The sequence below is a fragment of the Tenrec ecaudatus genome, chromosome 4 (assembly GCF_050624435.1).
Source record: "Tenrec ecaudatus isolate mTenEca1 chromosome 4, mTenEca1.hap1, whole genome shotgun sequence".
Lineage (NCBI taxonomy): Eukaryota > Metazoa > Chordata > Mammalia > Afrosoricida > Tenrecidae > Tenrec > Tenrec ecaudatus.
Window position 1 is genome coordinate 22,510,666 of NC_134533.1, and position 25,784 is coordinate 22,536,449.

General features: G+C 41.3%; 3 protein-coding genes and 2 non-coding genes across 5 annotated transcripts; 2 read left to right on the forward strand and 3 right to left on the reverse strand.

Moving 5' to 3' along the window:
• Positions 1-828: 828 nt before the first annotated feature.
• On the reverse strand, positions 829-1,758 carry LOC142446581 (olfactory receptor 4X2-like). The gene has a single exon (XM_075548330.1). It carries the CDS (start codon positions 1,756-1,758, stop codon positions 829-831), a length of 930 nt encoding a protein of 309 aa, XP_075404445.1.
• Positions 1,759-12,372: 10,614 nt separating this feature from the next.
• LOC142446582 (olfactory receptor 4X2-like) lies at positions 12,373-13,302 on the reverse strand. The gene has a single exon (XM_075548331.1). The coding sequence runs from the start codon at positions 13,300-13,302 to the stop codon at positions 12,373-12,375; it is 930 nt and encodes a 309-aa protein (XP_075404446.1).
• A 222-nt stretch (positions 13,303-13,524) lies between these two features.
• LOC142447689 (small nucleolar RNA SNORA2/SNORA34 family) lies at positions 13,525-13,656 on the forward strand. The gene has a single exon (XR_012784350.1). It is a non-coding gene; the product is annotated as a small nucleolar RNA SNORA2/SNORA34 family (small nucleolar RNA).
• A 10,370-nt stretch (positions 13,657-24,026) lies between these two features.
• LOC142446583 (olfactory receptor 4X2-like) lies at positions 24,027-24,956 on the reverse strand. Its single transcript, XM_075548332.1, has one exon. It carries the CDS (start codon positions 24,954-24,956, stop codon positions 24,027-24,029), a length of 930 nt encoding a protein of 309 aa, XP_075404447.1.
• Positions 24,957-25,178: 222 nt separating this feature from the next.
• Positions 25,179-25,310, forward strand: LOC142447690 (small nucleolar RNA SNORA2/SNORA34 family). Its single transcript, XR_012784351.1, has one exon. It is a non-coding gene; the product is annotated as a small nucleolar RNA SNORA2/SNORA34 family (small nucleolar RNA).
• The last annotated feature ends 474 nt before the right edge of the window (positions 25,311-25,784 follow it).

A 25,784-nucleotide genomic window follows, 5' to 3' on the forward strand; every position in this document is an offset into this window, starting at 1 on the left:
TATTTTTGGCAGAATGACCACAGAAGTGTCACATGGGTCCACAATACATTATGTTAGGAGGTACATGACATAAATTTGTTCCATTACATTAAATGTGTCCCATATAAATGCGTCTCACTACAACTTGGTCAACCGCTTAAAGTTGTGTCTTTCAAGGGCCTCTAAGGTTAAGGTACCTTTTTCCCTTGTGGAAAGATAAGATGAGGTCTTCAGGATAGCACAAAGAGCTAAGTACTCAACTCTTAACCGAAAGGCCTGGAAGTTCACAGCCTTGAAAACACCACGGAGCACAGTTTTACACTGGCCCCCTGAGGTCAGCATAAGTAAGAATCAAGGTTGGACACCAATCAGCTTGGCTTTCCTGAGCTGGGAAGATAATTTTACTATGTACTCTATTTCTCATCTAGACAAAAATGTATAATAACAGCATTCCAATCTGGAAAGAAAATTCTCAGTGGGAAGGTAAATTGTCAAAAAAATTTTACTCTGTCCATCATTATAACTTTTAACACAGTCAATTCACTGTGGGAAATTAGACTAAAGGGAAATCAGGAGTATAAAGATTTCTATCCAAGGATACTTACCATAGTGTTCTTTCATAATAAAAAACTAGATATTACTTAAACATCTAACAACAGACAAATGACTCATTAAATTTCAGTAGATCCATAAGACAATATATGTTACAAGCAATTGATTTTTTAAATGGACATGAACTAGAATAACCCTAAATCAAACAATTATTGTGTACTTGTTCCTTTCCATTCATTCTTTCTTCCATTTGGACTCAGCATCATTCTAAACCCAAGGAGCGATAACACTCAGTCTCTACTTCTCATCTACTTTCATTGTCTTAATCCACAACTTCTTCATGGCCTTTTTCACTTCAGCATTTCTCAGGGAGTAGATGACAGGATTGAGGAGAGGGGTGATCACGGTGTAGAACACGGACACCATCTTGTCCATGGACAGAGTGGTAGAAGGCCTCAGATAGATGAAGATACAGGGCCCAAAGAACAAGAGTACCACCGTAATGTGAGACCCACATGTGGAGAGAGCCTTTCGCCGCCCCTCAGAGCTTAGAGTCCTCAAATGAAGCAAAATAACTACATAAGAAGCTAAGAGAACTACAAAGGTAATCAGAGACAGTGTTCCCGCATTGGAAACAATCAGCAGACCAATGAGCCAAGTGTCGACACAGGCAAGTCTGAGCAGAGGCTGCACGTCACAAAAATAATGGTCAATCACATTGGGGCCACAGAAGGGGAGGTGGAAGACGAGAAGGATTTGGGCAAAGGAATGTACAAAGCCACCCACCCATGCTGTTCCCACGAGAACAGCACATAGTTGCCGGTTCATGATGCTGGTGTAGTTGAGGGGCTTGCAAATGGCCACATAGCGGTCATAGGCCATCACGGTGAGCAGGAAAATCTCAGTACCCCCAAAGAAGTGGATGAAGAAAAGCTGCATCATGCAACCCCATCGAGATATGGTTTTCCTCTCAGCCAGCAAGTCTGAAATCAGCTTAGGGGCAGTGGTAGAAGAGTAGCAGATCTCCACAAAGGACAGGTAACTGAGGAAGAAGTACATGGGGGAAGCCAGCTTGCTGCTGGTCATAACGGTGAGCACAATGAGGAAATTCCCCAGCACAATCGCTGTGTACAACAGCAAAAAGAGCACAAAGCAAACTCTCTGCACCTCCAGATTAGGAGAAAGCCCCAGAAAAATAAATTCAGTCACATTGTGTGTGTCAGCCATGAAGCCACCACCAGGAGGGAGTCGTTGGAATGGGATGATCTGAAATGATGCAAAACAAAAGACGTTTTCAGTGAGATGGTAGATGGAATATATACATTGAATCAATTCATTCCACAGACTGATGGACCACAGGAACATAGGTCTGAAACCAGACGCACTAGATGGTGCCCAGCTACCACTACCAATAGCTATGAAAAGGATTGCATTAGAAGTTCCTGGCTAGACGAGGAGAAGAATGTGGAACAAAACTCAAAATCATGAAAATGCAAGACTTTCTGGTCTAAAGAGACTGATAGAACCCCCAAGATTATGGCCTTTAATTACCTCTCAAGTCTGGAAATAAATTCATTCCTATGATTCAATATTTCATCAAACAGAAGGCATATCTATAAGGGATACGGTAACCTGAGGGAGTCTCCAACACCTTCAAATAACCATTTAATATCAAAGGAATAACATCTTATCCAAGGGCAAAATGCAGAAGTGTTAAGAACGGCGGGGAAATAGAAAAAAACACAAGAAGGAAATGGAATAAGTGTAGCACTGTGGAGATTACAATCAATGACAGGACAGAAAATGTGCAAGGATAGTTGAATGGAAAACTGATCTGCCCTGTAAACCTTGACCCAATTAAAAACAAACGGTGTTTTCAATTAATTTAAATATAAAAATCTTTTGCCTTTCTTAGAGACTTGCACTATCAAAATCAGGAATTAATTATAAGTATAAAATAGGAAGAGCAGTCCAAGAAGGGCCTGTCCAAATCTGTGTCTATTTATCATGTGTGACTGAAGTAAAGGGGAGAAAAAGAAAAGAAAAAACTGAAGGTGGACGGAGACATTCTGGTGAGTGAAATAGGTCAAGCACAAAAGGACAAGCATTGTGTGTGACCACTATTAGAAAAAGTCAAGAATACGTCTCCACTCTCAAAAATAGACATAACTTTGATAGTAAGCAGGGATGGAAGAGCAAGGGAGAAAGGAGACGTCACAGCGCAGAAACAGAGGAGCGTTAACGTGGAGGAAAGAGAGGGCAATGTAAAATAAGAAGGAGATTGGGAACAAATCATGGAGGCCAGGGGAAACATTGGGAGGTTTGGGAGAGGTAAAGCCAAGAGTGGCAAATACTTTTACATACACATCCGCCCAACAGTGGGACTCTCGGAGTAGATGCTCGAATGGATGCACAGGCTAAAAGGAAGAGAGTGGGAGGGTGGGAGTGGATCTAAGAATATGGATAGGTTGGGTAGAGGATATTCATATGGGTGCATTTGCTTTTGTTGCAAATATATCCATGAATGTGGAGGACCATACAGGGAACAAAGTTATGAAAATGTCTTAGATGTATAACCGAACACCTTGAAGGAATGGTGTCCCTGGGCCTGGGTGGGGGAGGAGGGGAAGATCCGGATCATGGTCTTACGGAACACCAAGATCAATCGGCAAAAGCCATTTACAAGGTTCTATGTCCTAATTTGGTGAGTAGCACCCGAGGTCTTAAAAGCTTCTGAGCACCCACCTAAGATCCATTGATCTTGCTCTATCCTGAGGAAAGAAGAGTGAAAAAGAAAGTGAAAGTCACGTGCAAAAGATCAGTTCAAATGTCAGTGTTCACAACTTGAAGGTTAGAACTAGATGGTGTCTGGCTCCCACTAACTGCCCTAAAGGGGTCTCATTAGAAGGTTCTGTACAGAAACGGGAAGTGTGGAACAGATCTCAAATCATGTAAAACAGCAGGCTGACTGGTCAAATAAAGAAGAGTGACACCCCAAAGACTATGGCCCTTAACCTCAGGTCCAGAAATGAACCGCTTTCCTGTTTGAGTAACCAACCACTTAAGACCCAAAGGGCAGCATTTACCCACCAATCAAGTTCAGAGGATTAGGAAGGAAGGAAGGGCGGAAAAGGAAAACACAGGGAGGAAATAGAAAAGTGATGATACAGAGATTTCACTGAATGTGTTGAATTTAAAACTATAGTCTGCTCTGTAAACCTTCTCCTAATATACTATTTTAAAAAGAACAATAAAATGAAAAAATAAACGTGTCATTTGCATAACAGAGAAATAATATGGTGATTATTAGGCTAAAAGAGTGAGTTTAGATCTTGGAATGTAAAGGTCTATGATTTGAGAATTAAAACATTACTGCCTAAAGATGGCTCTACGAGATGCTTCTCAGCAGGAGTCTCTGACTCCAATGAGGAGAAAGCCAAAGTATTATACGATAGGGAGTTGGGTGAACCAGCCTCCAGACATGCCTGTCTCTGTATCACTTCCTGTGCTTGAGGTTTTGTGAAGTTGGTATTCTTCATGAAGAAAAAAATCATATGGGTACATATTTTGGGGAGAAACAGGATTCCTTAACAAACCCTTTTCTTGATCTCGCTATAAATGAAACCAAATAGAATCTCTAGAGAACAAGGACCATCAGCAGATCCCTGCCTCCCTGCAAAGCCCTAACCATTTAGTAACATTTTAATATCTCCCTCCCTCCAGTTTTCAGGATATCACAGATCTCTTTGTCAAGAGAGATATACCTTTATTTTATCTCTCTTCATTTTCTTTCCTTTTTTTCCTCCCATTGCATTTCCAAGGTTCTGAGGAATAAGGAACATCCGGGTATTGCCTGAGAAGACACAGGTTCATTTTTCTACGTGGAATGTTCTCCGTTCCATTCTTTTTTTTTTTTTCAATCAGGATTTTTATTTATTTTTTAAATCATTTTATAAGGAGTTCATACAACCCTTATCATAATCCATACAAATATCAATTGTGTAAAGCACATTTGTACATTCACTGCCCTCATCATTCTCAAAACATTTGCTCTCCACTTAAGCCCCAGGCATCACCTCCTCAGTTTCCCCTCCCTCCTTGCCCCTGCTCCATCATGAATCCTTGATAATTTGTAAGATATTATTTTGTCATATCTTACACTGTTGGAAGTCTCTGCTCCATTCTTGAGTGAGTTAACTCTTACTCATTTTTTGCCCACCTTGTCCATTTCTGTCTTCTTCAGACTACTTCAGCCCACACCTTCATTATCTTTTCTCAATGCACTCCAGTCTTTATCATGACTCTTATCACAATTGTAATTAAAGAAAAATAAGCGAGATAGTAGTTACTCAAGAGCTAGCTCATCTAACAGAACATAACCTGTATGTTCATAAGAATTGTCTGCAAACCCCTGACTCCAGGCACTGTACCTTGCCTTAAGAGTTCTCAATAAATATTGACAGAACAAATAAAGAATGTGGATTTACAACAAACTGAACGTAGAGCCTGGGACCATCTTCTGAAGGGTTGTGTGGCCTGGGTAGATGATGAGAGATCACTGGAATGCTAGTCAACCAGAAAGTAAACCACTTAGTACGTAAAGGGTAAGCTAAAGGCAAGACGAGAAGGGGGGAAAACGGTTAGCAGATCAATAGTTCATTATAGCATGTAGGGCTTTCAGGACAGTGTCACTGTCCAAAGTTTACATGTGTCCTATTGATTGTAAAGGCCTTTTACTGTCTTTCATATGCAGCTTCTCTTTATCTTCCTTCCTTTGCATCCTTGGTTTCCAGAAGAAAAAAGCAGCAGCAATTGAGTTGATACTGACTCAAAGTAAGCCTATGGCATAGACTAGAAGTGCTGCCTTTACATTGTCAACGCTGTATGTCTTTATGGGCACGGAAGGCCTCTTCTTTCTACTACAAGTAGCAGCCCAATGCATAATCCACGAGCCACCAGGACTTCTTTGTTTGCAGAAAACCATTCTTGATATTTATTGGCTCCCCATACGACTGCTTCTCCCCCTACAGTGGGCCACTTGATGACATTTCCCTTTCCAAGGGTCTAGATCAGGGGTCCTCAAACTACGACCTTTATCCGGCCCACCGGGTATTTTTGCCCCATTTTCTTTAACTTCAAAATAAGATAGGTGCAATGTGCATAGGAATTTGTTCATAGGTTTTTTTAAAACTATCATCTGACCCTCCAACAAGTCTGAGGGACAGTGAATTGGCACCATGTTTAAAAAGTTTGAGGACCCCTGGTCTAGATCAATCCCTATATAATAATTCTTTTTACTAGAAACTTCATTTCTTCCATACATATCTCCCTCAGTAACAATAGAGTTCCAAATCACCCCCCAGTGCCCACTGACATCTTGCTTGACACACCCTTCCCCACAGTCCAGCCTTCTGAATGCCATAGAGCACCATCATGACTGCTCACATGCTGATTTGCAGACCTTCAATGTGGCTGTCCAAGGAGGCTGATGTTTGTGCTTAAACAGATCCCAGTTTGTTGACTCTAGGCAGAGCTAAGACTAGGACCCAGATTAATTTAACTCATACCACCAGCTCCCTTCATTCAGTGATTGGCACGCTTACTAGGAGTTTCCAGTCCTGAATCCTAATGCCTCCAACAAGGCGCTTTACTGGGGACTCCGTCGAAGACTGGACCGCTTGGAAGCCTTTGTAAAATAACATATCCTCCTGACTAAACTCCCACTGCTTTTCAGAACCACCATTTAGAATAACAATCATTGCCCAAAAAGTTCACGGTCACTAAAAAAAGTACTCAGCCGGTGTTTCCATGGTTTGTTCTTACCACAATCACTTTTTCTCTTCTGGCCAAAGAGGTGCAGATGATGCTCTGAGAACAGTTCCCACCACGTTCACCCAAGTTCCATTCAGAACTCGCAATACCTGTCTTACCCGAGTCTCAACGCTGAGACTCTGGTCGCCCTGCAGCCTCCGACTCCGGATATTGACACTAAGGCCCTGGGATCTCACTTCCACCTGATATCACACAAGAGCTGCCTTCCATGCATTCCACAGAGAAATAAGGACTCTGGTGGCTTCGGCTTGAGTGGAACTTGTTCCGGAGATATCAGGGGAGAGGCTGTGAGGATCCGGAGAGAAGAGGTTGGTCCCCAGAGTGCTGTACCCTTTTCACCTTCAGCAGCAGCCAGCGTCCTCCTGGGAAGCAGGACCTGGTTACTCCGACCTCAAACTCCCTTGTAGGAAGCAGTAACTACAGAAATAGCATAAAATGTAAAAAAGACTGGGTTCACATAAACGTAACCTATGCATACAGTGTTTTGCCTCAGTGTGGTGGAGTCAGCTCAGTCGCACATCCCACACTGTGTCTCTGGTGCTGTCTCGCGTAGGGCCACGGGTCAGTGCAGGATGTCGCATCTTGCTGTGGGGTGGCTATATGGTCCTCTCTGTACATCGGGCCCTTTGGCCGGCCTATCGTCCTCTGAGCTTGGTGGACCCAGTTGTGCTCCACTCTGTTCTTCCTCCTTCCTTTGCTTCAGCTTCCTTCTGGGTGTGGTGTGGTGGGTCATCCCCTTTCCCTCACCAGACGATCTATTTTTATTTTCTATGGTAATCCCTATCTTGGTGGGGGTTAGGCTAATTCTGGTTGGGGCCGGTGTATGGTTAACTCTCTTTGTGGATTCCTCCACGCATCATATTTCCCTCTTGGTTTGGTGTCTCATGGTGGAGTCTGTATGCACGGTCCAGTTCTGTGGGGACACAACCAATACTCTGCCCTGGGTGGGTTAGTTCCCCTTTTCCCGGTATCATCAACTCAGTTTCTCCCCACCCCGCTTCTCTCTCCACCTGCCCTCCTTCCTCTTCTTTATGTTGGGCTCTCATGTACCTCCCTAGGTGTGGCCTGCCCTCCCCCCAACTATCTATGCTTCTGCCCCTTTATTGAGAGATAGGTGTTTATTCTTCTATTCCTGGCGTGCTGATTGTACGTACCTCAAGGGACTCATGTGATACCTGTCCTTTTGAGTTTGGATTACCTCGCTGAACATGACTCCTTCCAGCTCTTCACAAGAAATGACGTTTCATGTGATCATCTCTGTTTTTCAGTGCTGCATAATGCTCCATTGCGTGTATGTGCCAGAATTTGCTAATCCACTCGTCTATCTATGGAAACTTAGGGATTTTCCAAGTCTTTGCCATTTTGAATTGTCAGCACATTTTTTATTCAGCTTTAGTGGTAAAATTAGGTGCCTTGCTTTTCTTGTTTTTGTCATTTTTTTGTTGTTGTCTTTCTTTTGTTTTCTTTTGCTGCTTTGTTTTGCTATGTCTTGCTTTTGTGTGCATATTATTATCTCTGCAGGTCTATCTAGATAAGATAGGTAGGATAAACAACCTGGAGCAGAAAACAATGGGACTGACAGTTCCGGGAGGGACATGGGAGACGGGGAGGGGGAGGAAAGGAAGTGGTGTTTACAAATCCAGGGACAAGGGAACAACAAGGGTCCCAAAATCAATTGCAAGTAGGGTATAGAAGGCCTGGTAGGACATGATCAAGGGCAATATAACCAAGAGGGATTACTGAAACCAAAATGAAGACTGAGCATGATGGTGGGACAAGTGGAAAGTCAAAGGAAATAGAGGAAGAAACTATGAGATCTTTAAGATAATATAATTTTTCTAAATAATGACAATGATAACAGGCTCCTTGGTGGATGTAGTAATAGGAAGACTAGTATAATTGAATTTAAAATTTATATAAAAAGCAATTTTTGAAAATAAAGAGTAATGAGAAAAGAGTGAAGCTATATCAGATATTAAAGTATTTCATAAAAGTTTGTATGGTCACAAGAAGAAACAGAGCAGCCTTGGGTGTTCCAAAAGCAATAAGAAAAAATAATGATAATTAACTGCATCCACTTCTCCTAGTTAGATTGCAAAGAACAGGCCATTATGGGAAAAATCAGTGTTAAGCAAAAATAGGAGATGACCACATCAGGCCACAAAATGGATACTTCATTACATAACTGCCAAATTGTATCATTGCATAAATATCAGATAACATGATCGTTTGACTACCAAACCATAGAGAATGATGGTCTAATCAAACTGACGCATAATCTTAATCATCAGTGCAAGCCTAGCGTTACTCTGGCCTCACAGCTTAGCATTCATCAGTGTCAGACATACACCATTAATGCACAAAATAGTCAGATAGTACATTTTCTACTATTGTCACATAGGAGAAATGTTGGATAACAAGATAGTTGATAAGTGAGGAATAGGTATGCATGAAAGCAAAACCTTCTGTATGGCAAAAATTACATCACAAATGAAGTGAAAGTTCAAATGATAAACCAAGGGGCAGGGAAATCATGCTATAAAAATAGATATAAATTGCTCTTCAAACTCACTGCCATTGAGTCTATTCTGACGCCCAGCTGCAGGGTTTAGGGTCTCTGCAACTGCAAAGTTTATACATAAATAAGCATACAGCCTCATCTATCTCACCTGAGACAGTTAGTGGATTAGAACTACTTACCTTGTGGTTAGCAGCCTAATGCATACAGCTCTACACCACCAGAATTATAATCCATTTAGGAGTAAATGATAGTTACATACCAAAAAACAAAAACAAAAAAAGATCACTGCCATCTAGCCGATACTCCTTCGTATAGGACACTATAAGATAGAACTGCCGTTGTGAATTTCTGCGACTGTAACTTTTCACAGTAAACCCTAGTCGTTCTCCTGAGGACATGATGGCATTTTCAAACAGCTGACTTTGCAGGTTAGCAACCCAACTCATAACCAAATATGAATGGCTTTTAGCTATATGAAATGGTGTTCCTCTTGCTCAAAGTAAGGGACATGTGAATGAAAATTATATTTTGCTGCCATTTTTCATCTGTCAGATTAGCAGAATCCCCAAAAGTTAGCAATACATTTTTTCAGGAAAGACAAAATTACTGATGGGAGGACAAAATACACTCCCATAAAGAGTGACAGTGTGAGAAATTCACAGGGGCAATGCTACCCTGTGCTATAGGATCACCATGAGCCAGCATGGACTCAATGGCAGTGAGTTGTTGTTGGTGGTGTTGTTATATTAAAATTTCTCTGTTTATTTTTTTAATCATTTTATTTGGGGCTCATACAATTCTTATCATAATCCATACATATATCCATTATGTACATCTGTTGCCCTCATCATTCTCAAAACATTTGCTTTCTACTTCAGCCCTTAGTATTGGCTCCTCATTTCCCCCTGCATCTCCCACCCTCCCTCCTTCATGAACCCTTGATAATTTATCTTTTTTTTGTCATGTTTCACAAGGTTCAATGTCTCCCGTCACCCACTGTTCTGTTGCCCATCCCCCAGGGAGGGACTTATATGTAGATCATTGTGATGGGTTCCTCCTTTCTCCTCACCTTCACCTTATCCTCCTGGTATCTCCACATTCATTATTGGTCCTGAAGGGGTGTATCTGTCCTAGATTCTCTGTGTTCCCGGCTCTGAGCTGTACCAGTGTGCATCCTCTGGTCTAGCCAGATTTCTAAGGTAGATTTGGGGTCATGATAGTGGAGGGGGAGGAAGCATTAAAGAACTAGAGGAAAGTTGTACATTCCATCAGTGCTATACTCCACACGGACTGACTCCTCTCCTCCCTAAGACCCGTCTGTAAGGGGATGCCAGTTGCCTACAGATGGGCTTTAGGTCCCCACTCTGCACTCTCCCTCCTTCACAACTATATGATTGGCAGTGAGTTTTTTAGCTTTATCAAATTACCAAGAAATACACACATTTGATCCAGCAATTAATTTCATTTCTGGAAATTTATCCTGCAGATTGGTTGTATGTACTTAAAACAAGTTAATCACTGTAGTATTACTTGGTGGGGCAAGAGGGATACTCCTGTCAGTAGAAGATAGGTTATTAAATTATGATGCATCTATTAAATGAATACCAGAAAACTATACTAATAACTATGGAGAAATTTTAAAAATTATATTGTTAATAAATAAGGCATATTTCCTATTTGCTTATGTTGTATATTAATCCTCATGTAAAAGGTGAAGAGAAAGTCTTTGAGTCCCAAAGGGGCGGTTCTGCTCTATCGTGGAGGGTCCTTAAAAGTTGGAATTGACTCAATTGCTGTGAGTTTTAAGTTGGGCATATTATTTACCCATTTTGCCCAAATGTTAATATTTTGTCACAATTCCCTTAGCATTCATTCTCTGAATAAGTAGGATTATTTTTCTAAAACATTTAAGTTAAATGGTTAACCTGATGTCTCTTCAATGCCATAGGTTCCCAAATTTACTTTTCCTATCACCCCCTTTACAGAAAAATTAATTTCCCAATGTCCTCCCCAACAATTGAAATCTTTTATACTCTATAGCCCATAAGCCAAGACAAAGAGAAGGCATCTGCTTTTGTAGCTGCCCAGGATCATTCCAGTGCCCCCAGGAAGGTGGTAAAACCCACTTTGGGAAACACTGCTTTAGACTTTCAATGAGGTAAGTCCTAAAACCAAAGAAGTCCCCTGACATAAGTACAGTATGATTATCAAAATCAGGACATGAGTAATGATGCCTGTTATTATCTGCAGATCTTGTACCACACTCTAGAGCAAGTTCAAATATCAAATCACTTGTTACTCCTAGTTATTTTATATTTTTAATCTCCTATTATCTGGAGTTATTTCCCCCTGATCGTTATCTTCCATGATCTTGCCACTTTGAAAATAAAAAAGGAAAATCAACCCAATTACTGGTCTCAAAGTGATTCCAACTCACTCCATCTCCATGTGGTTCCAAGCCGTGAACCCATAGAGTTTTCAGTGGCTTTGATCCTCCAGAAGTAAATCGTCAGCCCGTTTCTTCTGAGGTGTCACAGGGTGAGTTCAAGCTGTCAACCAACCTTTCTGTTAGTGGCCAGGGACACAAGCCAGTCATTTTGTAAATTGACCTTCACTTTGAGTTTGTCTGGTATTTTAGAGATTAGACTTGGGCTTAAGTAGTTTGGGTAGAATGACCACAGAAGTGTCACATGGTTCCACAATACATTATATTAGGAGGTACATGATATAAATTTCTTCCGTTACATTAAATTTGTCCCATATAAATGTGTCTCACTACAACTTGGTCAACCGCTTAAAGTTGTGTCTTTCAAGTGCCTCCATGGTAAAGGTACATTTTTCCCTTGGGGAAAGATAAGATAAGGTCCTCAGATTAGCACAAAGAGTTAAATGCTCAACTCTTAAACTAAAGGCCAAGAAATTCACATCCTTGAAAGCACCATGGAGCACAGTTTTACACTGGCCCCCTGAGGTCAGCATGAGTAAGAATCAAAGTTTTACACCAATCGGCTTGGCTTTCCTGAGCTGGGAAGATAATTTGACTATGTACTCTTTCTATTTCTCATCTAGACAAAATGTATAATAACAGCATCCCATTCTGGAAAGAAAATTCTCAGTGGGAAGGTAAATTGTCAAAAAAATTTTACTCTGTCCATCATTATAACTTTTAACACAGTCAATTCACTGTGGGAAATTAGACTAAAGGGAAATCAGGAGTATAAAGATTTCTATCCAAGGATACTTACCATAGTGTTCTTTCATAATAAAAAACTAGATATTACTTAAACATCTAACAACAGACAAATGACTCGCTAAATTGCAGTAGATCCATAAGAGAATATATGTTACAAGCAATTGATTTTTTAAATGGACATGAACTAGAATAACCCTAAATCAAACAATTACTGTGTACTTGTTTCTTTCCATTCATTCTTCCTTCCATTTGGACTCAGCATCATTTTAACCCAAGGAGCTATAACACTCAGTCTCTACTTCTCATCTACTTTCATTGTCTTAATCCACAACCTCTTCATGGCCTTCTTCACTTCAGCATTTCTCAGGGAGTAGATGACAGGATTGAGGAGAGGGGTGATCACGGTGTAGAACACGGCCACAAACTTGTCCATGGACAGAGTGGTAGAAGGCCTCAGATAGATGAAGATACAGGGCCCAAAGAACAAGAGTACCACCGTAATGTGAGACGCACATGTGGAGAGAGCCTTTCGCCGCCCCTCAGAGCTTCGAGTCCTCAAATGAAACAAAATAACTACATAAGAACCTAAGAGAACTAAAAAGCTAATCACAGAGAGTGTTCCCCCATTGGCAACAATCAGCAGACCGATGTGCAAAATGTCGGCGCAGGCAAGTCTGAGCAGAGGCAGCAGGTCACAAAAATAATGGTCAATCACATTGGGGCCACAGAAGGGGAGGTGGAAGACGAGAAGGATTTGGGCAAAGGAATGTACAAAGCCACCCACCCATGCTGTTCCCACGAGAACAGCACACAGTTGCCGGTTCATGATGCTGGTGTAGTTGAGGGGCTTGCAAATGGCCACATAGCGGTCATAGGCCATCACGGTGAGCAGGAAAATCTCAGTACCCCCAAAGAAGTGGATGAAGAAAAGCTGTGTCATGCAACCCCATCGAGATATGGCTTTCCTCTCAGCCAGCAAGTCTGAAATCAGCTTAGGGGCAGTGGTAGAAGAGTAGCAGATCTCCACAAAGGACAGGTAACTGAGGAAGAAGTACATGGGGGAAGCCAGCTTGCTGCTGGTCATAACGGTGAGCACAATGAGGAAATTCCCCAGCACAATCGCTGTGTACAACAGCAAAAAGAGCACAAAGCAAACTCTCTGCACCTCCAGATTAGGAGAAAGCCCCAGAAAAATAAATTCAGTCACATTGTGTGTGTCAGCCATGAAGCCAGCACCAGGAGGGAATCATTGGAGTGGGATAATCTGAAATGATGCAAAACAAAAGATGTTTTTCGTGAGATGATGGATAGAATTTATACATTGAATCAATTCATTCAACAGAATGATGGACCACAGGAACATAGGTCTGAGACCAGATGCACTAGATGGTGCCCAGCTACCACTACCAATAGCTATGAAAAGGATTGCATTAGAAGTTCCTGGGTATAGGCCCTGAATCAAGACCAACGTTTGCCGTAGCTTTTGGTTTCAAACAGGAGCCAAGAGCCATGTCTTCCTATGATCTGTTGGCTATTCTGTACCCCCAGGGAGTGGGCAGTTCAGTTGGAAGAATCATAGTCTATAGAATAAATGCCTTTTTGTTTGTTTATTTTTAAAAAAGAAGAATTTCCTGAGTAGAGGGGGAGAAGAATATGGAACAAAACTCAAAATCATGAAAAGACAAGGTTTTCTGGTCAGAGAGAAACTGGTAGAACACCCAAGTGTATGGTCTTTAGTCACACTCAAGTCTGGAAATGAATTCATTCCTATGACTCAATACTTCGTCAAACAGAAGGCTTATCTATAAGGGATACAATTACCTGATAAGTTTCCAACACCTTCAAATAACCATTTAATATCAAAATGGACAGGAAGCGCAAGAAGGAAATGGAATGAGTGTAGCACTGTGGAGACTACAATCGTGAGAGGACGCAAAATGTGCAAGGATTGTTGAATGGAAAACTGATCTGCCCTGGAAACCTGGATCCAATTAAAAACATAAAGTGTTTTTAATTAATTTAAATATAAGAATCTTTTACGTATATTAGAAGCTTGCACTATCAAAATATCAGGAATTAATTATAAGTATAAAATGGGAGGAGCAGTCCGAGAAGGGCCTGTCCAAATCTGCGTCTATTTATCATGTGTGACTGAAGTAAAGGGGAGAAAAAGGAAAAATAAAACTGAAGTTAGAGGGAGACATTCTGGTGAGTGAAAATGGTCAAGTACAAAAGGACAAACATTCTGTGTGACCACTATTAGAAAAAGTCAAGAATAGGTCTCCACTCTCAAAAATAGACATAACTTTGATAGTAAGCAGGGATGGAAGAGCAAGGGAGAAAGTACAGGCCACAGCCCAGAGAACAGAGGAACGTTAATTTGGAGGAAAGAGAGGGCAATACAAGATAAGAAGGAGATTGGGAACAAATCATGAAGGCCAGGGGAAACATTGGGAGGTTTGGGAGAGGTAAAGCCAAGAGTGGCAAATACTTTTACATACACATCCGCCCAACAGTGGGACTCTCAGAGTAGACGCTTGAATGGATGCACAAGCTAAAAGGAAGAGAGTGGGAGGGTGGGAGTGGATCTAAGAATATGGATAGGTTGGGTAGAGGATATTCATATGGGTGCATTTGCTTTTGTTGCAAATATATCCATGAATGTGGAGGACCATACAGGGAACAAAGTTATGAAAATGTCTTAGATGTATAACCGAACACCTTGAAGGAATGGTGTCCCTGGGCCTGGGTGGGGGAGGAGGGGAAGATCCGGATCATGGTCTTACGGAACACCAAGATCAATCGGCAAAAGCCATTTACAAGGTTCTATGTCCTAATTTGGTGAGTAGCACCCGAGGTCTTAAAAGCTTCTGAGTAGTCACCTAAGGTCCATTGATCTTGCTCTATCCTGAGGAAAGAAGAGTGAAAAAGAAAGTGAAAGTCACGTGGAAAAGATCAGTTCAAATGTCAGTGTTCACAACTTGAAGGTTAGAACTAGATGGTGTCTGGCTCCCACTAACTGCCCTAAAGGGGTCTCATTAGAAGGTTCTGTACAGAAACGGGAAGTGTGGAACAGATCTCAAATCATGTAAAACAGCAGGCTGACTGGTCAAATAAAGAAGAGTGACACCCCAAAGACTATGGCCCTTAACCTCAGGTCCAGAAATGAACCGCTTTCCTGTTTGAGTAACCAACCACTTAAGACCCAAAGGGCAGCATTTACCCACCAATCAAGTTCAGAGGATTAGGAAGGAAGGAAGGGCGGAAAAGGAAAACACAGGGAGGAAATAGAAAAGTGATGATACAGAGATTTCACTGAATGTGTTGAATTTAAAACTATAGTCTGCTCTGTAAACCTTCTCCTAATATACTATTTTAAAAAGAACAATAAAATGAAAAAATAAACGTGTCATTTGCATAACAGAGAAATAATATGGTGATTATTAGGCTAAAAGAGTGAGTTTAGATCTTGGAATGTAAAGGTCTATGATTTGAGAATTAAAACATTACTGCCTAAAGATGGCTCTACGAGATGCTTCTCAGCAGGAGTCTCTGACTCCAATGAGGAGAAAGCCAAAGTATTATACGATAGGGAGTTGGGTGAACCAGCCTCCAGACATGCCTGTCTCTGTATCACTTCCTGTGCTTGAGGTTTTGTGAAGTTGGTATTCTTCATGAAGAAAAAAATCATATGGGTACATATTTTGGGGAGAAACAGGATTCCTTAACAAACCCTTTTCTTGATCTCACTATAAATGAAACCAAATAGAATCTCTAGAGAACAAGGACCATCAGCAGATCCCTGCCTCCCTGCAAAGCCCTAACCATTTAGTAACATTTTAATATCTCCCTCCCTCCAGTTTTCAGGATATCACAGATCTCTTTGTCAAGAGAGATATACCTTTATTTTATCTCTCTTCATTTTCTTTCCTTTTTTTCCTCCCATTGCATTTCCAAGGTTCTGAGGAATAAGGAACATCCGGGTATTGCCTGAGAAGACACAGGTTCATTTTTCTACGTGGAATGTTCTCCGTTCCATTCTTTTTTTTTTTTTCAATCAGGATTTTTATTTATTTTTTAAATCATTTTATAAGGAGTTCATACAACCCTTATCATAATCCATACAAATATCAATTGTGTAAAGCACATTTGTACATTCACTGCCCTCATCATTCTCAAAACATTTGCTCTCCACTTAAGCCCCAGGCATCACCTCCTCAGTTTCCCCTCCCTCCTTGCCCCTGCTCCATCATGAATCCTTGATAATTTGTAAGATATTATTTTGTCATATCTTACACTGTTGGAAGTCTCTGCTCCATTCTTGAGTGAGTTAACTCTTACTCATTTTTTGCCCACCTTGTCCATTTCTGTCTTCTTCAGACTACTTCAGCCCACACCTTCATTATCTTTTCTCAATGCACTCCAGTCTTTATCATGACTCTTATCACAATTGTAATTAAAGAAAAATAAGCGAGATAGTAGTTACTCAAGAGCTAGCTCATCTAACAGAACATAACCTGTATGTTCATAAGAATTGTCTGCAAACCCCTGACTCCAGGCACTGTACCTTGCCTTAAGAGTTCTCAATAAATGTTGACAGAACAAATAAAGAATGTGGATTTACAACAAACTGAACGTAGAGCCTGGGACCATCTTCTGAAGGGTTGTGTGGCCTGGGTAGATGATGAGAGATCACTGGAATGCTAGTCAACCAGAAAGTAAACCACTTAGTACGTAAAGGGTAAGCTAAAGGCAAGACGAGAAGGGGGGAAAACGGTTAGCAGATCAATAGTTCATTATAGCATGTAGGGCTTTCAGGACAGTGTCACTGTCCAAAGTTTACATGTGTCCTATTGATTGTAAAGGCCTTTTACTGTCTTTCATATGCAGCTTCTCTTTATCTTCCTTCCTTTGCATCCTTGGTTTCCAGAAGAAAAAAGCAGCAGCAATTGAGTTGATACTGACTCAAAGTAAGCCTATGGCATAGACTAGAAGTGCTGCCTTTACATTGTCAACGCTGTATGTCTTTATGGGCACGGAAGGCCTCTTCTTTCTACTACAAGTAGCAGCCCAATGCATAATCCACGAGCCACCAGGACTTCTTTGTTTGCAGAAAACCATTCTTGATATTTATTGGCTCCCCATACGACTGCTTCTCCCCCTACAGTGGGCCACTTGATGACATTTCCCTTTCCAAGGGTCTAGATCAGGGGTCCTCAAACTACGACCTTTATCCGGCCCACCGGGTATTTTTGCCCCATTTTCTTTAACTTCAAAATAAGATAGGTGCAATGTGCATAGGAATTTGTTCATAGGTTTTTTTAAAACTATCATCTGACCCTCCAACAAGTCTGAGGGACAGTGAATTGGCACCATGTTTAAAAAGTTTGAGGACCCCTGGTCTAGATCAATCCCTATATAATAATTCTTTTTACTAGAAACTTCATTTCTTCCATACATATCTCCCTCAGTAACAATAGAGTTCCAAATCACCCCCCAGTGCCCACTGACATCTTGCTTGACACACCCTTCCCCACAGTCCAGCCTTCTGAATGCCATAGAGCACCATCATGACTGCTCACATGCTGATTTGCAGACCTTCAATGTGGCTGTCCAAGGAGGCTGATGTTTGTGCTTAAACAGATCCCAGTTTGTTGACTCTAGGCAGAGCTAAGACTAGGACCCAGATTAATTTAACTCATACCACCAGCTCCCTTCATTCAGTGATTGGCACGCTTACTAGGAGTTTCCAGTCCTGAATCCTAATGCCTCCAACAAGGCGCTTTACTGGGGACTCCGTCGAAGACTGGACCGCTTGGAAGCCTTTGTAAAATAACATATCCTCCTGACTAAACTCCCACTGCTTTTCAGAACCACCATTTAGAATAACAATCATTGCCCAAAAAGTTCACGGTCACTAAAAAAAGTACTCAGCCGGTGTTTCCATGGTTTGTTCTTACCACAATCACTTTTTCTCTTCTGGCCAAAGAGGTGCAGATGATGCTCTGAGAACAGTTCCCACCACGTTCACCCAAGTTCCATTCAGAACTCGCAATACCTGTCTTACCCGAGTCTCAACGCTGAGACTCTGGTCGCCCTGCAGCCTCCGACTCCGGATATTGACACTAAGGCCCTGGGATCTCACTTCCACCTGATATCACACAAGAGCTGCCTTCCATGCATTCCACAGAGAAATAAGGACTCTGGTGGCTTCGGCTTGAGTGGAACTTGTTCCGGAGATATCAGGGGAGAGGCTGTGAGGATCCGGAGAGAAGAGGTTGGTCCCCAGAGTGCTGTACCCTTTTCACCTTCAGCAGCAGCCAGCGTCCTCCTGGGAAGCAGGACCTGGTTACTCCGACCTCAAACTCCCTTGTAGGAAGCAGTAACTACAGAAATAGCATAAAATGTAAAAAAGACTGGGTTCACATAAACGTAACCTATGCATACAGTGTTTTGCCTCAGTGTGGTGGAGTCAGCTCAGTCGCACATCCCACACTGTGTCTCTGGTGCTGTCTCGCGTAGGGCCACGGGTCAGTGCAGGATGTCGCATCTTGCTGTGGGGTGGCTATATGGTCCTCTCTGTACATCGGGCCCTTTGGCCGGCCTATCGTCCTCTGAGCTTGGTGGACCCAGTTGTGCTCCACTCTGTTCTTCCTCCTTCCTTTGCTTCAGCTTCCTTCTGGGTGTGGTGTGGTGGGTCATCCCCTTTCCCTCACCAGACGATCTATTTTTATTTTCTATGGTAATCCCTATCTTGGTGGGGGTTAGGCTAATTCTGGTTGGGGCCGGTGTATGGTTAACTCTCTTTGTGGATTCCTCCACGCATCATATTTCCCTCTTGGTTTGGTGTCTCATGGTGGAGTCTGTATGCACGGTCCAGTTCTGTGGGGACACAACCAATACTCTGCCCTGGGTGGGTTAGTTCCCCTTTTCCCGGTATCATCAACTCAGTTTCTCCCCACCCCGCTTCTCTCTCCACCTGCCCTCCTTCCTCTTCTTTATGTTGGGCTCTCATGTACCTCCCTAGGTGTGGCCTGCCCTCCCCCCAACTATCTATGCTTCTGCCCCTTTATTGAGAGATAGGTGTTTATTCTTCTATTCCTGGCGTGCTGATTGTACGTACCTCAAGGGACTCATGTGATACCTGTCCTTTTGAGTTTGGATTACCTCGCTGAACATGACTCCTTCCAGCTCTTCACAAGAAATGACGTTTCATGTGATCATCTCTGTTTTTCAGTGCTGCATAATGCTCCATTGCGTGTATGTGCCAGAATTTGCTAATCCACTCGTCTATCTATGGAAACTTAGGGATTTTCCAAGTCTTTGCCATTTTGAATTGTCAGCACATTTTTTATTCAGCTTTAGTGGTAAAATTAGGTGCCTTGCTTTTCTTGTTTTTGTCATTTTTTTGTTGTTGTCTTTCTTTTGTTTTCTTTTGCTGCTTTGTTTTGCTATGTCTTGCTTTTGTGTGCATATTATTATCTCTGCAGGTCTATCTAGATAAGATAGGTAGGATAAACAACCTGGAGCAGAAAACAATGGGACTGACAGTTCCGGGAGGGACATGGGAGACGGGGAGGGGGAGGAAAGGAAGTGGTGTTTACAAATCCAGGGACAAGGGAACAACAAGGGTCCCAAAATCAATTGCAAGTAGGGTATAGAAGGCCTGGTAGGACATGATCAAGGGCAATATAACCAAGAGGGATTACTGAAACCAAAATGAAGACTGAGCATGATGGTGGGACAAGTGGAAAGTCAAAGGAAATAGAGGAAGAAACTATGAGATCTTTAAGATAATATAATTTTTCTAAATAATGACAATGATAACAGGCTCCTTGGTGGATGTAGTAATAGGAAGACTAGTATAATTGAATTTAAAATTTATATAAAAAGCAATTTTTGAAAATAAAGAGTAATGAGAAAAGAGTGAAGCTATATCAGATATTAAAGTATTTCATAAAAGTTTGTATGGTCACAAGAAGAAACAGAGAAAAAATAATGATAATTAACTGCATCCACTTCTCCTAGTTAGATTGCAAAGAACAGGCCATTATGGGAAAAATCAGTGTTAAGCAAAAATAGGAGATGACCACATCAGGCCACAAAATGGATACTTCATTACATAACTGCCAAATTGTATCATTGCATAAATATCAGATAACATGATCGTTTGACTACCAAACCATAGAGAATGATGGTCTAATCAAACTGACGCATAATCTTAATCATCAGTGCAAGCCTAGCGTTACTCTGGCCTCACAGCTTAGCATTCATCAGTGTCAGACATACACCATTAATGCACAAAATAGTCAGATAGTACATTTTCTACTATTGTCACATAGGAGAAATGTTGGATAACAAGATAGTTGATAAGTGAGGAATAGGTATGCATGAAAGCAAAACCTTCTGTATGGCAAAAATTACATCACAAATGAAGTGAAAGTTCAAATGATAAACCAAGGGGCAGGGAAATCATGCTATAAAAATAGATATAAATTGCTCTTCAAACTCACTGCCATTGAGTCTATTCTGACGCCCAGCTGCAGGGTTTAGGGTCTCTGCAACTGCAAAGTTTATACATAAATAAGCATACAGCCTCATCTATCTCACCTGAGACAGTTAGTGGATTAGAACTACTTACCTTGTGGTTAGCAGCCTAATGCATACAGCTCTACACCACCAGAATTATAATCCATTTAGGAGTAAATGATAGTTACATACCAAAAAACAAAAACAAAAAAAGATCACTGCCATCTAGCCGATACTCCTTCGTATAGGACACTATAAGATAGAACTGCCGTTGTGAATTTCTGCGACTGTAACTTTTCACAGTAAACCCTAGTCGTTCTCCTGAGGACATGATGGCATTTTCAAACAGCTGACTTTGCAGGTTAGCAACCCAACTCATAACCAAATATGAATGGCTTTTAGCTATATGAAATGGTGTTCCTCTTGCTCAAAGTAAGGGACATGTGAATGAAAATTATATTTTGCTGCCATTTTTCATCTGTCAGATTAGCAGAATCCCCAAAAGTTAGCAATACATTTTTTCAGGAAAGACAAAATTACTGATGGGAGGACAAAATACACTCCCATAAAGAGTGACAGTGTGAGAAATTCACAGGGGCAATGCTACCCTGTGCTATAGGATCACCATGAGCCAGCATGGACTCAATGGCAGTGAGTTGTTGTTGGTGGTGTTGTTATATTAAAATTTCTCTGTTTATTTTTTTAATCATTTTATTTGGGGCTCATACAATTCTTATCATAATCCATACATATATCCATTATGTACATCTGTTGCCCTCATCATTCTCAAAACATTTGCTTTCTACTTCAGCCCTTAGTATTGGCTCCTCATTTCCCCCTGCATCTCCCACCCTCCCTCCTTCATGAACCCTTGATAATTTATCTTTTTTTTGTCATGTTTCACAAGGTTCAATGTCTCCCGTCACCCACTGTTCTGTTGCCCATCCCCCAGGGAGGGACTTATATGTAGATCATTGTGATGGGTTCCTCCTTTCTCCTCACCTTCACCTTATCCTCCTGGTATCTCCACATTCATTATTGGTCCTGAAGGGGTGTATCTGTCCTAGATTCTCTGTGTTCCCGGCTCTGAGCTGTACCAGTGTGCATCCTCTGGTCTAGCCAGATTTCTAAGGTAGATTTGGGGTCATGATAGTGGAGGGGGAGGAAGCATTAAAGAACTAGAGGAAAGTTGTACATTCCATCAGTGCTATACTCCACACGGACTGACTCCTCTCCTCCCTAAGACCCGTCTGTAAGGGGATGCCAGTTGCCTACAGATGGGCTTTAGGTCCCCACTCTGCACTCTCCCTCCTTCACAACTATATGATTGGCAGTGAGTTTTTTAGCTTTATCAAATTACCAAGAAATACACACATTTGATCCAGCAATTAATTTCATTTCTGGAAATTTATCCTGCAGATTGGTTGTATGTACTTAAAACAAGTTAATCACTGTAGTATTACTTGGTGGGGCAAGAGGGATACTCCTGTCAGTAGAAGATAGGTTATTAAATTATGATGCATCTATTAAATGAATACCAGAAAACTATACTAATAACTATGGAGAAATTTTAAAATTATATTGTTAATAAATAAGGCATATTTCCTATTTGCTTATGTTGTATATTAATCCTCATGTAAAAGGTGAAGAGAAAGTCTTTGAGTCCCAAAGGGGCGGTTCTGCTCTATCGTGGAGGGTCCTTAAAAGTTGGAATTGACTCAATTGCTGTGAGTTTTAAGTTGGGCATATTATTTACCCATTTTGCCCAAATGTTAATATTTTGTCACAATTCCCTTAGCATTCATTCTCTGAATAAGTAGGATTATTTTTCTAAAACATTTAAGTTAAATGGTTAACCTGATGTCTCTTCAATGCCATAGGTTCCCAAATTTACTTTTCCTATCACCCCCTTTACAGAAAAATTAATTTCCCAATGTCCTCCCCAACAATTGAAATCTTTTATACTCTATAGCCCATAAGCCAAGACAAAGAGAAGGCATCTGCTTTTGTAGCTGCCCAGGATCATTCCAGTGCCCCCAGGAAGGTGGTAAAACCCACTTTGGGAAACACTGCTTTAGACTTTCAATGAGGTAAGTCCTAAAACCAAAGAAGTCCCCTGACATAAGTACAGTATGATTATCAAAATCAGGACATGAGTAATGATGCCTGTTATTATCTGCAGATCTTGTACCACACTCTAGAGCAAGTTCAAATATCAAATCACTTGTTACTCCTAGTTATTTTATATTTTTAATCTCCTATTATCTGGAGTTATTTCCCCCTGATCGTTATCTTCCATGATCTTGCCACTTTGAAAATAAAAAAGGAAAATCAACCCAATTACTGGTCTCAAAGTGATTCCAACTCACTCCATCTCCATGTGGTTCCAAGCCGTGAACCCATAGAGTTTTCAGTGGCTTTGATCCTCCAGAAGTAAATCGTCAGCCCGTTTCTTCTGAGGTGTCACAGGGTGAGTTCAAGCTGTCAACCAACCTTTCTGTTAGTGGCCAGGGACACAAGCCAGTCATTTTGTAAATTGACCTTCACTTTGAGTTTGTCTGGTATTTTAGAGATTAGACTTGGGCTTAAGTAGTTTGGGTAGAATGACCACAGAAGTGTCACATGGTTCCACAATACATTATATTAGGAGGTACATGATATAAATTTCTTCCGTTACATTAAATTTGTCCCATATAAATGTGTCTCACTACAACTTGGTCAACCGCTTAAAGTTGTGTCTTTCAAGTGCCTCCATGGTAAAGGTACATTTTTCCCTTGGGGAAAGATAAGATAAGGTCCTCAGATTAGCACAAAGAGTTAAATGCTCAACTCTTAAACTAAAGGCCAAGAAATTCACATCCTTGAAAGCACCATGGAGCACAGTTTTACACTGGCCCCCTGAGGTCAGCATGAGTAAGAATCAAAGTTTTACACCAATCGGCTTGGCTTTCCTGAGCTGGGAAGATAATTTGACTATGTACTCTTTCTATTTCTCATCTAGACAAAATGTATAATAACAGCATCCCATTCTGGAAAGAAAATTCTCAGTGGGAAGGTAAATTGTCAAAAAAATTTTACTCTGTCCATCATTATAACTTTTAACACAGTCAATTCACTGTGGGAAATTAGACTAAAGGGAAATCAGGAGTATAAAGATTTCTATCCAAGGATACTTACCATAGTGTTCTTTCATAATAAAAAACTAGATATTACTTAAACATCTAACAACAGACAAATGACTCGCTAAATTGCAGTAGATCCATAAGAGAATATATGTTACAAGCAATTGATTTTTTAAATGGACATGAACTAGAATAACCCTAAATCAAACAATTACTGTGTACTTGTTTCTTTCCATTCATTCTTCCTTCCATTTGGACTCAGCATCATTTTAACCCAAGGAGCTATAACACTCAGTCTCTACTTCTCATCTACTTTCATTGTCTTAATCCACAACCTCTTCATGGCCTTCTTCACTTCAGCATTTCTCAGGGAGTAGATGACAGGATTGAGGAGAGGGGTGATCACGGTGTAGAACACGGCCACAAACTTGTCCATGGACAGAGTGGTAGAAGGCCTCAGATAGATGAAGATACAGGGCCCAAAGAACAAGAGTACCACCGTAATGTGAGACGCACATGTGGAAAGAGCCTTTCGCCGCCCCTCAGAGCTTCGAGTCCTCAAATGAAACAAAATAACTACATAAGAACCTAAGAGAACTAAAAAGCTAATCACAGAGAGTGTTCCCCCATTGGCAACAATCAGCAGACCGATGTGCAAAATGTCGGCGCAGGCAAGTCTGAGCAGAGGCAGCAGGTCACAAAAATAATGGTCAATCACATTGGGGCCACAGAAGGGGAGGTGGAAGACGAGAAGGATTTGGGCAAAGGAATGTACAAAGCCACCCACCCATGCTGTTCCCACGAGAACAGCACACAGTTGCCGGTTCATGATGCTGGTGTAGTTGAGGGGCTTGCAAATGGCCACATAGCGGTCATAGGCCATCACGGTGAGCAGGAAAATCTCAGTACCCCCAAAGAAGTGGATGAAGAAAAGCTGTGTCATGCAACCCCATCGAGATATGGCTTTCCTCTCAGCCAGCAAGTCTGAAATCAGCTTAGGGGCAGTGGTAGAAGAGTAGCAGATCTCCACAAAGGACAGGTAACTGAGGAAGAAGTACATGGGGGAAGCCAGCTTGCTGCTGGTCATAACGGTGAGCACAATGAGGAAATTCCCCAGCACAATCGCTGTGTACAACAGCAAAAAGAGCACAAAGCAAACTCTCTGCACCTCCAGATTAGGAGAAAGCCCCAGAAAAATAAATTCAGTCACATTGTGTGTGTCAGCCATGAAGCCAGCACCAGGAGGGAATCATTGGAGTGGGATAATCTGAAATGATGCAAAACAAAAGATGTTTTTCGTGAGATGATGGATAGAATTTATACATTGAATCAATTCATTCAACAGAATGATGGACCACAGGAACATAGGTCTGAGACCAGATGCACTAGATGGTGCCCAGCTACCACTACCAATAGCTATGAAAAGGATTGCATTAGAAGTTCCTGGGTATAGGCCCTGAATCAAGACCAACGTTTGCCGTAGCTTTTGGTTTCAAACAGGAGCCAAGAGCCATGTCTTCCTATGATCTGTTGGCTATTCTGTACCCCCAGGGAGTGGGCAGTTCAGTTGGAAGAATCATAGTCTATAGAATAAATGCCTTTTTGTTTGTTTATTTTTAAAAAAGAAGAATTTCCTGAGTAGAGGGGGAGAAGAATATGGAACAAAACTCAAAATCATGAAAAGACAAGGTTTTCTGGTCAGAGAGAAACTGGTAGAACACCCAAGTGTATGGTCTTTAGTCACACTCAAGTCTGGAAATGAATTCATTCCTATGACTCAATACTTCGTCAAACAGAAGGCTTATCTATAAGGGATACAATTACCTGATAAGTTTCCAACACCTTCAAATAACCATTTAATATCAAAATGGACAGGAAGCGCAAGAAGGAAATGGAATGAGTGTAGCACTGTGGAGACTACAATCGTGACAGGACGCAAAATGTGCAAGGATTGTTGAATGGAAAACTGATCTGCCCTGGAAACCTGGATCCAATTAAAAACATAAAGTGTTTTTAATTAATTTAAATATAAGAATCTTTTACGTATATTAGAAGC

Bases quoted from the DNA above. Each gene is read 5' to 3' on its own strand.
- LOC142446582 (XM_075548331.1), bottom strand. From the start codon at position 13,302: ATGGCTGACACACACAATGTGACTGAATTTATTTTTCTGGGGCTTTCT.
- LOC142446581 (XM_075548330.1), bottom strand. From the start codon at position 1,758: ATGGCTGACACACACAATGTGACTGAATTTATTTTTCTGGGGCTTTCT.
- LOC142446583 (XM_075548332.1), bottom strand. From the start codon at position 24,956: ATGGCTGACACACACAATGTGACTGAATTTATTTTTCTGGGGCTTTCT.